Source organism: Eumetopias jubatus, unplaced genomic scaffold (assembly GCF_037043125.1).
Source record: "Eumetopias jubatus isolate StellerSeaLion01/CBP00866 unplaced genomic scaffold, mEumJub1_p1.0 scaffold_6, whole genome shotgun sequence".
Lineage (NCBI taxonomy): Eukaryota > Metazoa > Chordata > Mammalia > Carnivora > Otariidae > Eumetopias > Eumetopias jubatus.
In genome coordinates this window covers 55910381-55925472 of record NW_028274812.1, presented here as the reverse complement: position 1 = coordinate 55925472, position 15092 = coordinate 55910381, and the positions used below count along the sequence as shown (strand labels likewise).

The window sequence follows — 15092 nt, the reverse complement described above, 5'->3', positions numbered from 1 at the left end:
GCTGAATAACCAAACTCTGAAGTGATTTTTAAAATCAATATCCCAAGACAAACCATAATTTTGCTATTGTAAAGCTAGTAACAGCTGACCTAAGGAAAGTTATAAAAAAATTAAATTCCTAAGGAGTTGTTATGCTCATTTCTTTCATCTGATCATTTTTAAATAGGAACAAAGTAGTTTAAAATCTACTGGGGCACCTGGGTGGTTCATTTGGTTAAGCAACAACTCTTGACTTTGACTGTCCAGGATCTCAGGGTCATGAGATCTAACCTCACGTAGGGCTTCGCACTGGGCGTGCAGTCAGCTTAATAAGATTCTCTCTCCCTCCCCCTCTGCCCCCACCCTCACCCCCCCCATCTCTCAAAAATAAAAAATAAAAAAACTCATAGTGCTATTATGTTGCAAGGACATAAAATGGTCAAAATGCATTCCCAACTACCCAAACCACTTCCTTTCAACAAGACCTTTATCTTAGTTTACCTCTAACAAAACCAACACATCTATATGAAATCATGGCAAAGATTATTCAATTTCTTAGTTACAACAAAACTGCATTTTTCTTCTAAATTTTTTGTCTTTTAAAAAATACTGTAAATCTGAACAGCACTTGTTATCAAAGCGAAAATAGCAGTACTCAGTTACAAATTCTACAAAGCTTTAGAGCTCTTAACCAGTTGATCAAAATCTTTTCATGTGCTCCTGAGATTTATCCTAAAGTGAGATTAGAAAGTAAATTTCAGAGGATTTATCATATCTCTTTAATTTGAAAAGTGCTAATTAATACCTTTTAAAAATATTTTTTTAAGATTTTTTTATTTATTTGAGAGAGACAGAGAGAACATGGGCAGGGGAGGGGCAGCGGGAGAAGAAAAGAGACAAGCAGACTCCCTGCTAAGCAGGGAGCCCAACTACAGGGCTTGATCCCAAGACCCTGAGATCATGACCTGAGCTGAAGTCAGATGCTTAACCGACTGAGCCACCCAAGCACCCCTCTTTTTAAAAATATTTTTTAAATGGAGCTTCTTTCACCCTTTAAAGTTTTCTATTTTATTTTGTAAAACATATATAATCAGTATGCAAGCTTTTAAGCTTAAAAATAAATCTTGAAACCTATATGCACTGCTACATGTCTATATGGAACCAAGTTCTGAAGACCCTTTAATGAATCTATACATGAACTGACTTTGAGAAAATGAAAAGGCCATTTTTACTTGCAGCTAAAGTAAGTCAGTAGGATACCCGACAAAGCATTTTATACTCAGTGTTCAACTTATGGAAAGATATACAAAGAGTTAAAAAAAATCAATAATCCCTATCCTGTAATAATTTATCATATCTATGCTCATCCAATGAGATCTGAACATGTCCCAGAAATACATAAGTAATTTTAAGACATAGGTAATATTAGCACAACTACCAACAAAGATTTTTTTGTTGGTTTAGCGTCCAGCCTGGACGCTAAAAGATAGACTAATTTTTCAAGATTCCTTCTTGCCTTGAGGAAGAATTAAAGAATTAAAGACGCATACAGAGATTCATAAAACACTAAACATACTCTTTTATCTGTTCATGATCCTCACAGATAACTATAATTGACCAAATATAATAGAATGGAATCTCACTCACCAACACAATCAACCACAAGTCAACATGGCTTTTTGTACCCTTCCTCCTCTACTATATCTGCAAAACCTCACTCTGTGAAACTCATCATGGCAGTGAAGTCAGACACCCTTATAAATCTTTTGAGAATATAATTCTTCAAAGGCATCTGACTATGAGGAATTCTCCCTTACTTCACCACACCTGCTTTAGGTTGTAAACCATATGGAGTATATTATACTCATACTTAACTATTCTTCAATAACTTTAGAAGGCAATTCTAAATTTTTAATGCAGCCTGTAATGCACATGTTTTGAAATAGGGTTTTCTTAGTAATTCTTGTTTCTTCACTGGCTCAAGGCAGCTAAAATTAGTTTTTATAGATCACTTCTGATCTGAATCCCAGTTTTTTGTACAAAAATTCTTGGCTAACAGGTAGGATTTATAATCTTATTATATGACACTCCACTCCTGTTATGGCAAAGTGTTTATATTAAAGTGGGTGCTTTTCTGTCCTATAACAACTACCAGCAGGACTCATCCTCTGATGTGCAACCATTGTTTAAAAACCTGGGCCATTCAAGATTAGGACATTTCAGATCATTTTTTTTCCACACAGAGTACTTTTTAAATGAATAGTGCTAACTCTCAGAAAGTAAAAACTAATGAGAAGGAAATACTCCTTGAAAACACTGGGTTAATTTTCAGATGATAAAGGACAAAAAATAAAAAATAAAAATGAACAACTAGTTTTCAGAAGAAATTCCAGGGAAGAAAAAAAAATTCTATATCCCTCCTCTTATGCAACTCATTAAACGTAAGACAATGTTACTCTTGGCCTCACTATCTTAAAGAAGTGCAATACTCTGAATTATAATCATATATAATGCCATTTAAACATGTAGCATCCTACATCCTGAAACCAGATTAGGAAAAAAGTGTTTGCAGAGATGAAAATCAAGATTCCAGTAGGAATTCTCACAACACAAATGTACGACTCAGAGAAAGTGTGTCCAAAACAATACATATTGGGCGCCTGGGTGGCTCAGCCGGTTAAGTTCTGCCTTCGGGTCAAGTTATGATCCCAGGATACTGGGAGCAAGCCCCACACTGAGCCCTGACATCACATCGGGCTCCCTGCTCACTGGGGAGCCTGCTTCTTCCTCTCCCTTTGCCTGCCACTCCCCCTGCTTGTGCTCTCCCTCTCTCTGTCAAATAAATAAATAAAATCTTTAAAAAAAATACATATTAAAATAAACACACAAATTTCTGTCTCTTTGCAGTTATTGATGACGATTTTTTTGTTTTTGGCTGATTTTTGTTGTTGTTATTGTTATGGTTAACAAGTAAATAAATTTCTATTAACAACAATGTTAAATGTGAAAAAAAAAACTCAAAAGTAACCAGGACAGGAAACTATAACAAAGCAGATTTTAAATTTTAAACTAACAATTTTTATATAAGGTAGCAGTCTCCTAATAAAAGAAAAACTATTAGCAACTTTTAAAGTTAAATGTTTGTACATGGAGGAACAGGAAAGTACTGACGTAAAACAAATAAATGATCTTAGAAATCTAAGTAAGAAAGAAAACAACCATCACTCTAGTCTTGCATCATATTCCAAGACAGCAGAAAAATATGATAATCCAAGCTGAAATATTTAAGCAATGTCAGTGCTCACTCTCTTACCATCTAATCCCAGTAACTGAGGCATAATGGTAAAAAATAAAACATAAAAAAGTTATGTGATAATAAGATTGAGCATTAAGAACATTATTAGAATTACATGTGATGGTAATGGAGGGTAATGTGCTATGGTAAGCACTGTGAATTGTGTAAGACTGATGAAGCACAGACCTGTACCCCTGAAACAAATAATACATTATATGTTAATTTAAAAAAAGAAAAAAAAATTACATGTGAACACACATTTAAAATTTTAGTATATTCAGCTATCAAAATCTATGAATCAGAAATAAATTTGAAATCCAAATACTTTAAACAGATTTAAAAGTACTATTTTCTATTCTTTTCATCCACAAAGAATATATATTAATCATAAGTCCATATGATGCAGAAAATGTTTTAAGATTTTGCTACGATGCTTCATGTTCCCAATTATGCACAGTGAAAAACTTTTCATGAATTCAAAGTTTTCAAAAATAAATACATGCAACTTAAAGTCCTCATGGCTGAATTTACCGTCTTGTGACCGTTCTGGCAAGCCACATGCAGTGCTGTCTGCCCCATCGCATCCTCAACATCGACGTCACTGACGTGTTGTACAAGGTCATGGAGTAGTTCTGTCCGCCCATTCACAGCCAGCCAGTGTATCTGTACAGCCATTTAGTTACTTAACATTTGTGCAAGGAGTGTTTCATAAAAACAGCAGATAAATAATGCTATTATTTCTCAAACGTGAGTATGATACACACACTAAAGATTTAAATAGAAGCCCATGTTTTCCTATTTTTTATATGGGGAAAATATGCATCAAGATGTAGATTACACCAGCATGTACTTCAAAATCAAGCATTTCATGGATCACAACAGTTAAATACCCTAGACTTAGGATCACCAAATACCCTGCTTCCTAGATGATCCTGGACTCTATGCACAGCTTGTCTCTAAAGAAAAGGTACTGGATACTTTTCCTTCCCCAGAAGCAAACATGAATAAAAAGGTAATTAACACAACAGACATCATATTCTTTACTTCTTGTATTTTCCAAATAACTCATGCATCATACATACATAATAATACACAGGGAGGATAAAATACTTATAACTCTACCACTCAAAGATAATCAATGTTAAAACTCTGGACTATGCTATCCATGCATTTTTCAATTGACTGTATTGTATCATGAAACTTGTTTTAGGATGGCAGCTTAAACACATGCATCAACTTCTATTTCTTCCCCAAACACCACTGAAATGACAATAAAGAGTACTTTCCTTAAAAGACAGACCCATTACGATATAGATAAAAAGATACTATAATAGCAACAAGTTTTGCAAGTTAAAAGCTTTTGTCTGACTTGTCAGAACAAAAAACTGAATCCTAAACCAGTAATAGAAAAAGCCAAGGAAGGTGACTCAGACCACTAAAATCCCAAAAGGCTCAAGAATCCGTGATAAGCACCTTGCATCTCTTGAAGTAGGGATGAAAACTGGTGGATTTAGACCCTTATATCTCCAACCCTCCCCAACTCTTCCAGGCCAATAACTGCCCCTTCCCAATCAGAGAGAACACAAGAGGCTTGAAAACAATCTCTAGTAAGTGACACCAGGCACAATGAAGCAAGAATATCACGCTGTAAAAGGGAGACGAAGTCATTTACATACTGAATACTGAAATCCCAAAGAATTCTCCTCTAACATCTGGAATGCTAACACCCTCCTGGCAATTGTTAGAGCTTTCTCTGAGGAATCTAACCAGCTTGAGAGTAAATGTCTAAAGAAACTGATATAGGGAAGGATCCAAAAGGCAAATGCCCAAGAGATCACCCTACACTGAAGCCCATAGTGAATAAACCTCATTCATTCAAACTGGGCTTTCAAATAGCTTTTTCTAATTCCACCAAACATTTGACAAATGCATCTAGTTCAAAAGACAAAATACAAAAAAAAAAAAAAAAACTTAGGGGGAAAAAAGAGCAGAGAAGGAAGCATGAATATTCAAGAAAAAAAACTTCAAAAGAAAAAGCTATTATTTAATACTCTCATAGAGGGGCGCCTGGGTAGCTCAGTCAGTTAAGCATCTGCCTTGGGCTCAGGTCATGATCCCGGGGTCCTGGGATCAAGCCCCACATCGGGCTCCCTACTCAGCAGGGAGCCTGCTTCTCCCTCTGCCTCTGCCGCTGCCCCTGCTTGTGCTCTCTCTGTCAAATAAAAAAAGAAAAAAAAATACTCTCAGAGAGAAAACATACTGACTGCATCCTTCAAACAAGAACAGGCTATTATTTTTTTAAAAGGACAATGAAAAGCAAACAAACTCCTGAACTTAATACTCTGATAGAGACATGCAAACTCAAAAAAGATTTAGAAGAGAATATTGAGGAAGCCTCCCAAGAAGCACATAAAGGCAAAGAAATGGGAGAAACAAGAGAAAAGGTAAGAAAATTAAAAGGTTAGCCCAAGAGGTCCAATATTCAAATAAAAGGAATTCAAAAAGGAGAGAACAGGCAAAACAGAAGATTGAAATCATCAAAGAAGTATTTTACAAAAATTTTTCCTGAGTTCCCATTACATTCCAGGATGATAACACCTCAGCGTTACCCAGCCAAATGGATATAATTAAACCCAACCCAGACCTATAACCCTGAAATTTTAGAACTCTAAAGACAAAGTAGGTTCGGGTGCCTGGGTGGCTCAGTTGGTTAAGCGACTGCCTTCGGCTCAGGTCATGATCCTGGAGTCCCGGGATCGAGTCCCGCATCGGGCTTCCTGCTCAGCGGGGGGTCTGCTTCTCCCTCTGACCCTCTTCCCTCTCGTGCTCTCTATCTGTCATTCTCTCTCTCTCAAATAAATAAAATCTTAAAAAAAAAAAAGACAAAGTAGGTTCAATAAGTTTCTAAAAAGGAAAAACACAACAGGTTTCATAAAGAGTCAAGAATCTAAATGGTGGGGCACCTGGGTGGTGCAGTCAGTTAAACATCTGACTCTTGGTTTTGGCTTGAGTCCTGATCTCATAGTTATGAGATCGAGCCCCACATCCCTCCCTGTGCTCAGTGAGGAGTCTGTTTAAAACCCTCCCTCAGGCACCTGGGTGGCCCAGTTGGTTAAGCGGCTGCCTTCGGCTCAGGTCATGACCCCAGGGGTTCTGGGATCGAGCCCAAGAGCTCCCCGCTCAGCTAGGAGCCTGCTTCTCCCTCTCCCTCTGCCTGCCATTCCCCCTGCTAGTGCTCTCTCCCTCTCTCTGTCAAATAAATAAGTATTTTAAAAAAAAAAAAGACTTCTCTCTCTCTCCCTCTGCCCTTCCCCCACCCCATGCAAACACTCTCTCCATCTCTCAAATAAATCTTTAAAAAAAAAAATCTAAATGGCATCAAACTTCAAAACTGAAAGCTAGAAGACAATGAAGCAACGCTTTCAAAATTCTAAGGGAAAACAATGTGCAGCCCAGAATCTTATTACCAGCTAACTTATTATTAATGATTACATAATCAGACTCAAAATTCAAGTAATGCAAAGTATAAACGAATTTACTTCCCATTAACTCTTTGTCAGTTAACTACTGGAAAATGTGCTCCAGCAAAGTGACAGAATAGTTATCTGCAAAGACAGACACAGAATCCATATAAAAAAGAACCCAAAACAAGAGAAAGGCAAAAGTAATCTCCGGAATGATGGTAAAGAGACTTTCCAAACAAAAACTGTGAAGGAGGCCTAGAAATCACCCAAACCAGCTTAGAGAGGACAGAAGTCTCCATAAAAGACTCCTTTCAAGATTAATCAAGAAGATGAAAGACACTGAATACTTATCAAGAGGATATTTACAAAGCTCAGGTAAAGTTTCACAATGAATTAATAATAAGTACTTAGAAAAGTTTTAAAAAAAATTTAAGCTGCAGTAAGACAAGAAACAAAGACCTAGAAATTAGAAAGGAAAAGATAAAATTATCTCTACTTGCAGATGACATGACCATCTACATAGAAGACCCTAAGGAATCTACAAAAAACTCCTAGAACTAATAAGTTGAGTTCAGCAAGGTCACAAGAATACATGATAAACACACAAAAAAGGAATCGCATTTCTACAAACTATCAGTGAACATGCAGAAACCAAAGTTAAAAACATCCTATTCAGTATTGCTCCAAAGAAAATGAAACTTAGCTATATATATACACTTAAAACATGCACAAGATCTGTATGGTAAACAGTACAAGAGGTAAAATTTCATTTACAAAAAGAAATCAAAGACCTAAATAAATGAGGAGACATACTGTGTTTCCAGTGAAGATATCAATTCACAAAATGATCTATACATTTAATACAATCTCAGTAAATATCCCAGCAAGGTTTTTCTGGTCATAGTCAAGTTTATCCTATAAATAAGTTTATTCTATCTATAAATTTCTGGCTAAGAAACCAGAATAGCTAATATAATCCTGACATAGAAAAATAAAGTGGGAGGAATTACTCAACCAGATATTAAGGCTTACTATTTAGTATATAGCTACAGTAATCCAAACTGTGGTATTGGCAAAGGGACAGTCACATAGATCCCTGAAACAGAATTAAAAACCCAGAAAAAAGTCCATATAATTTTTTTTTGAGAAAGATGCAAAACCAATTTCATGCAGGAAGGACAGACTTTTCAACAACAGTGCTCGACTAAGCGGACTTGATGAGCCAAAAAAAAAAAAAAAAAAAAAGGGACGCCTGGGTGGCTCAGTTGGTTGAGCGTCTGCCTTTGGCTCGGTCATGATCCCAGAGTCCTGGGATGGAGTCCCACATTAGGCTCCTTGCTCAGCAGGGAGCCTGCTTCTCCCTCTGCCTGCCACGCCCACTGCTTGTGTTCTCTCTCTCTGACAAATAAATAAATAAAATCTTAAAAAAAAAAAATGAACCTCAACTTCAGCATCACATCTTACACAAATATTAGCTCAAAATAGATCACAGATTTAGATATAAAGTATAAAATAATAAAAATTTAGAAAAAAACCTGAAAACATCTTCAAGATCTAGAGTTAGAGTTCTTAAACTTGATACCAAAAGCATAATCCATAAAAGGAAAAACTGATATATTGGCCTTCATCAAAACTGAAAACTTTTATACAAAAGATCCTATTAAGAATTAAAATGGGGGGCGCCTGGGTGGCTCAGTCGTTAAGCGGCTGCCTTCAGCTCAGGTCATGATCCCGGAGTCCTGGGATCAAGTCCCACATCGGGCTCCCTGCTCTGTGGGAAGCCTGCTTCTCCCTCTTCCACTCCCCCTGCTTGTGTTCCTGCTCTTGCTGTCTGTCAAATAAATATATAAAATATTTAAAAAAAAAAAAAAAGAATTAAAATGGCAGAGCACTGGGTGTTATATGCAAACAATGAATCATGGAACACTACATCAAAAACTAATGATATAATGTATGGTGATTAACATAATAAAATTTAAAAAAAAAAGAATTAAAATGGGAAACTAGAGATTTGGAGAAAATATTTGCACATCACATACCTGATAAAGGATCCATATCGTCAGTATATAAAGCACTCTCATAGCTCATGAGTTAAAAGTAATCCAATTAAAAAAATGGGCAAATGACATGAATCGACATTTCACATAGAAAGATATACAGATAGCAAAATTACTCAAAGAATACAAAAATACTAATTCAAAGGGATACATGCACCCCAATGTTTATAGCAGCATTATCTACAATAGCCAAACTATGGAAACAGCCCAAGTGTCCATCAACTGATGAATGGATAAAGATGTGATAGATATACACAAGAGAATATTACTCAGCCATAAAAAAAGAATGAAATCTTGCCATCTGCAATAACACAGATGGAGCTAGACAGTATAATGCTAAGTGAAATAAGTCATAGAAAGACAAATACTATATGATTTCACTCATATGAGGAATTTAAGAAACAAAAAAAAACAAGAAAGGGGAGAGGGGAAGGGACAGGGGGAGAGGAGAAGGGGAGGGGGGGAGAGGGGAAAGGCAAACCAAGAGACAGATTCAGAAACAAACTGACAGTTACCAGAGGGGAGGTGGGTAAGGGGATGAGTTAAACAGGTGATAGGGAGTGCACTTACTGTAATGAGCACTGAATCACTCTATTCTACACTTGAAACTAATGTAACACTGTAGCTTAACTAACTGGAATTTAAATAAAACTTTTAGAAAAGAAAAAAAAGATACACAGATAGTAAAAAAGCACATGAAAAGATGTCAATTAGGCAAATGCAAATTAAAACCACAATGAGATAGCAACTACACACATATTATAGCTAAAATAAAAAACAGTGACAACATCAAATGCTGGTGAGGATGCTGAAAAACTAGATGACTCCTATATTGCTGCTGAGAGTATAAAATGTTGCAAGCACTCTGGAAAAGTTAGGTAGTACATTTTAAAACTAAACATGAAACTACGACAGAATCCAGCAATTTCATCCTTGGGCATTTATTCTAGAGAAATGAAAAGTTTTACATCCACACAAAAACCTGTACATTGTTTACATTTATAGCAACTTTATTCAAGATAGCCCCAACAGGAAATGACCCAGATGTCCTTCAACAGGTAAATGGTTAAACAAACAATGGTACCTCTACACCAAGGAATACCAGTCAGCAATATGAAGGAACTATTGATACATACAATAACCTATGTCAATCTCCATGGAATATGATGAATGTACAAAAGCCAATCCTAAAAGGTTCCATACAATATAATTCCATTTATATAACATTCTTAAAAAGACATAATTTTAGAAATGGAGAACAGATTAGTGGTTGCCAAGGGCTAGGCATGGGGTGAAGGGGAGGAAAGGTGTGGTTACAAAGAACAACACAAAACATCTTTGTAGAGTTGGAAATGTTCAGAATATTGACTATAGTAGTGGACACATGGACATACACAGGTAATAAAACTGTATAGAACTTACTATACATAGACACACACAGACAAAACTGGGTACAAATAAACACGTAAAACTGGGGCAATCGGAACAAGACAAACTATATCAGTATAAATATCCTGGCCATGATATTATACTATTTTTTTGTAAAATGTGACCATTGAGGGAAACTGGGCAATATATAGAGGGCATTCCTCTGTATTATTTCTTACAGGTACATATGAATGTAAAATTATCTCAATTTTTTTAGAATGCCATTATTAACGACATGAAAATCAAAATGCTATGTAATAAAGAAAAGTATAGCAAACTATTTGGCCTATGAACAGTATGTATATAACTTTTAACAAATCAAAATACTGAAAAATGATCTAATTAAAATTACAACTATATTGGAAAGGTGTAAGGGAAATGTGCTTATACATGATGGGATAAGGGGAGGTGGGGCTGAAAAAGAGAGCAAATAACCTTATCTTCCATAAAGTCAACTGGTGATGCCTCAAACTGAAAAATCAAAAAATAGCAATACTAGCATTTATTTAGATGTGAGGAAACAATATTTTACATCTATTAAAATAGTTGAGAAGAGCTAACTACAGAGTTAGAAGTTTATAGAGCCTGAGGAAAAAGTCAAGAGAATATGTCCTTTTTGTGGGGTGGGATCACAATATAGATGTGTATTATTGAGGTATAATGTCATACAGTTCAAATGCCATACAATCCATCTATTTAAAATATACACCTTAGGGCGCCTGGGTGGCTCAGTTGGTTAAGCGACTGCCTTCGGCTCAGGTCATGATCCTGGAGTCCCGGGATCGAGTCCTGCATCAGGCTCCCTGCTCAGCGGGGAGTCTGCTTCTCCCTCTGACCCACCCCCCCTCTCATGTGCTCTCTCTCTCACTCTCCCTTTCAAATAAATAAATAAATAAAATATACACCTTAGTGGTTTTGGTATATTCACAGTTGCGCACTCATCACCATAATCAATTTTAGAACATTTTCATTTCCCCAAAAAGAAACCCACTACCATTAGCAGTCACTGCCTATTTCCTCCCTTGTCCTGAGAAAGATAGGTAAGATACAAGTCTCATCCTGATTCTGCACCTGCGTAAATTAAGTCAACATTGCCTGCAGTATTTTTTTACTGATGTTCTTTTGCTTTGTTCTCGTATATCTCTGTTAGAGGCAATGAATTCTCTGACAGTTGTTGGGGGATGATATAGGCAGCATCAACAACCAAATATTCCATCACTCCCATTTCTTCACTTTTATAATTTTGCTGAGTTCAGAACAAACTGACTTAAGTCTAATGACCTCACCCCTAACAGCAATATGTATAAGGCAGGGAAAAGTCTACGAAATCCTACCATGATTTTATGGTTTATGGTACTGAATGACAGCCTTTGCAGACACCAATACTTTGAACTGCTCTTTTGCTTGTCACTATCCAAGGCCATCCTTGTGCCTTAGTAATACTCAAGCACACAGGAGAGGGGCACCTGGGTGGGCTAAGTTAGTTGGGTGTCTGCCTTCGGCTCAGGTCATGATCCCAGGATCCTGAGATCAAGTCCTGCATTGGGCTCCCTGCTCTGTGAGGAGCCTGCTTACCCCTCTCACTCTGCCTGCCACTCCCCCTGCTTGTGCTCATGCTACCAAATAAATTTTAAAAATCTTTAAAAAAAAAAAAAAGCAGTGGGAGAGGGCACCTGGGTGGCTCAGTCGGTTAAGCTCAAGTTGTGATCCCAGGGTCCTGGGAACGAGCACCATGTCGGGCTCCCTGCCCAGCGGAAAGCCTGCTTCTCCCCCTCTCTCTGCCGCTCCCCCTGCTTGTACTTTCCCACTCTCTCTCCCCCTATCAAATAAATAAATAAAATCTTTAAAAAAAAAAGTAGTGGGAGAGTGATTTTGAAGGTGAACGTTGGAAGGGCAGGCTCTCTACTGCAGGATGTTCTTGAGCACATCATCTTGGGGGAGAAAAAGCACATCTAGAAGCTAAAGATCTGGAAAGTGATCTCCGTAACTATCTATGCCAAAGACCTCTGGGAAGTCTCCATGAACCTCCGGGGTACCCAAACACCAGTTAAGCTCACCACTCTAATGTAGCATGCCTTCTTTCACCTCCAAGCCTTCACAAATCTATTCTGTAGAGCCAGAACTCTCTTCCCCACCCCTCTCCCAACCCCACAACCACCACTTTAACCAGTCTAACTTCTGTTTGTCCTTCTGGCCTCACCTCATGTGATATGTCCCTGGGATGCCTCTTCTAATGCCCTAAGTTAGGATGGGTCCCCTGCCAGACTTCCATAGCATCTCCTTCTCCTATGTTGACATTCATTACCCTGTGTTACCACTGCCTGTTAACTTTCCAGTCTTCCTGTAAGGAAAAATAAGATAAAAACATGGAGGGAGGCAAATCATAAAAGACTCAACTACACAGAACAAACTGGGGGGGGTTGGTGAGGGGATACGCTAAATGGGCTTTAAGGAGAGCACTTGTGATGAGCACTGGATGTTGTATGTAAGTGATGAATCACTAAATTCTACTCCTGAAACCAACACTGCACTAAATATTAACTAACTTGAACTTTAATAAAAACTTGAAAGAAAAAAAAACTTCCCTGTTTTCCTTTTAAGTTTGGGGACAACAAGGACCATATTCATGGCTCTACCCCACAATAGCAAAGTGCCTAGCACATAGTAGGTATTCAAGAAATTCCTGTTGAAACAACAAATGAAGACTCTTTAAATTTGACTCTTTAAATAGATGCATTAATAATATTTTAGTTAAAAAACTTTTCTACTCTACTTCTCCTGAAGTTCAGGAGTGAAAGGGAGAAGTTAGCAGATAAAAATGTATGTGATTAAACAGATTATGTTAATACTGAACACCTTATCTTGCCTGTACTAGCGTCCTAAGGATAGGTCTATGTTAGTTCCATACTTTTATAATCCTCAGTAGTAGCTACCATATCACTAAGCATCTTGTAAATATTCATTCTACAGTTTTTCTTTATAGAGTAGATGGCATTATGTTGTTAATATATAAAAAAAATCGGGGTGCCTGGTGGCTCAGCTGGTTAAGCGTCTGCCTTCAGCTCAGATCACGATCCCAGGGTCCTGGGATCAAGCCCCGCATCGGGCTCCCTGCTCAGCGGGGAACCTGCTTCTCCCTCTCCCTCTGCACCCCGGCTCGTACTCTCTCTCATTCTCTATCTCAAGAAAATAAATAAAATCTTAATACACACACACACACACACACACATAAAACACAATCTAGATTATCACAGGAATTGTAGGTTCCATATAATAACGATTGAGCTTATTCTTTATCTTTAATAAGTCATTCACAGAGAATAAAGCAAATCTTAGAGAAGCAGTTTTTTTATGCCCAGTACCCCCACCTTCATTTTAGTCAGAAAGCCTTGAAAACTGGCATGGTATGTAAATAATATTCTTTATCCCCAAATTAAAAGATTCAGAATCTACAAATACTACCAAGAAAGGTAAAAAAAAAAAAAAAATTTCAAACCAAGAACAGGCTCTTAACTACAGAGCACAAACTGATGGTGACCAGAGGGGAGGTGCCTGGGGGGACGGGTGAAACAAGTGATGGGGGTTAAGAGCACACTTATCATGATGAGCCCTGAGTAATGTATGGAATTGTGGAATCACTATAGTGAACACTTGAAACTAATAAAACATTGTATGTTAACTATACTGGAATTAGAATTAAAAACTTAATAAAAATTTTCTTCAGCTTTATTGAGTTATAATCGACAAATAAAATTATAGGATATTTAAAGGATACAACATATTGATTTGATAGGCATCATGAAAGGATTCCCAACATCCACTTAATTCACACATGCGTAACCTCACATATAGGAAGGTAAAATTTAATATATAAAATTTAACATCCACGGGGCGCCTGGGTGGCTCAGTCATTAAGCGTCTGCCTTCGGCTCAGGTCATGATCCCAGGGTCCTGGGATGGAGCCCTGCATCGGGCTCCCTGCTCAGCAGGGAACCTGCTTCTCCCTCTCCCATTCCCCCTGCTTGGGTTCCCGCTCTCGCTATCTCTGTCAAATAAATAAATAAAATCTTTAAAAAAAAAAATTAACATCTTCTGTCACAACTTCAAAATAATTTCTCAATAATCACATAATTCTATTTTATATCTACTTCTAAAATGAATAAAGCTCCATTAAATAATGACAATGATTAATATTTTTAGATTTCATGTATAGAACTCTTGAATCACTATATTGTACATCTGAAACTAATATAACAATGTATATTAACTATACTGGAATTAAAATAAAAATAAATTTTTAAAAATTTTTTATTTCAACAATCTCTTCAGAAATATCCCACACTACCTCCAAATAACATCTATATGGATCAAAAATATATTAACTTATTTTTGAAAAGAAAGTGACAGCAAAATGGATAAAAATACTAGTTTAGGTAAGATATAACAAGTCTGAAAGATATAGACCAAAATATTAACAGTGATTATCTCTGAGTGCAGAGGATATAGTGAGTGATCATTCCATTCATTACCTTTTTCCTTTCCACCTAGCCATCCAATTTTTCTGAAATGTACATATTAAAATAATTTTAAAGGACATAATAAAAAATAGCTCTCCTATAATGAACTCATAACACAGCAGACATGCTCCTAAAAAATCACCTGAAAGTCCGTGACAAAAGCTAGAGGAAAAAGGCTTCAAAATAAATGAAAGGTCACAAACAAGGAGAAAGGAGAAACACAGCAAATCCATAACTTCTCTTAATACAGTAGAGAACTATGTCTCAAATCTTTCTACAGAAGTAACCTGCAGAAACACTTGTACTGCACTTTGCATTACTATCACCTTCAAAATTATTTTCTAGAAGTATT

At 36.9% G+C, this 15092-nt stretch overlaps 1 protein-coding gene across 3 annotated transcripts in view; it reads right to left on the bottom strand.

Moving 5' to 3' along the window:
• The window catches only part of HACE1 (HECT domain and ankyrin repeat containing E3 ubiquitin protein ligase 1), a 100937-nt gene that overhangs the window by 73081 nt on the left and 12764 nt on the right, over positions 1-15092 (bottom strand). For 2 of the 3 annotated variants that reach the window (XM_028104241.2, XM_028104242.2), the window contains exon 6: positions 3806-3937. The exons of the other annotated variant lie outside the window; for it this stretch is intronic. In XM_028104241.2, the coding sequence (XP_027960042.1) occupies positions 3806-3937 (132 nt within the window). The remainder of the gene's footprint in view (positions 1-3805; positions 3938-15092) is intronic. 3 annotated transcript variants of the gene reach the window in all.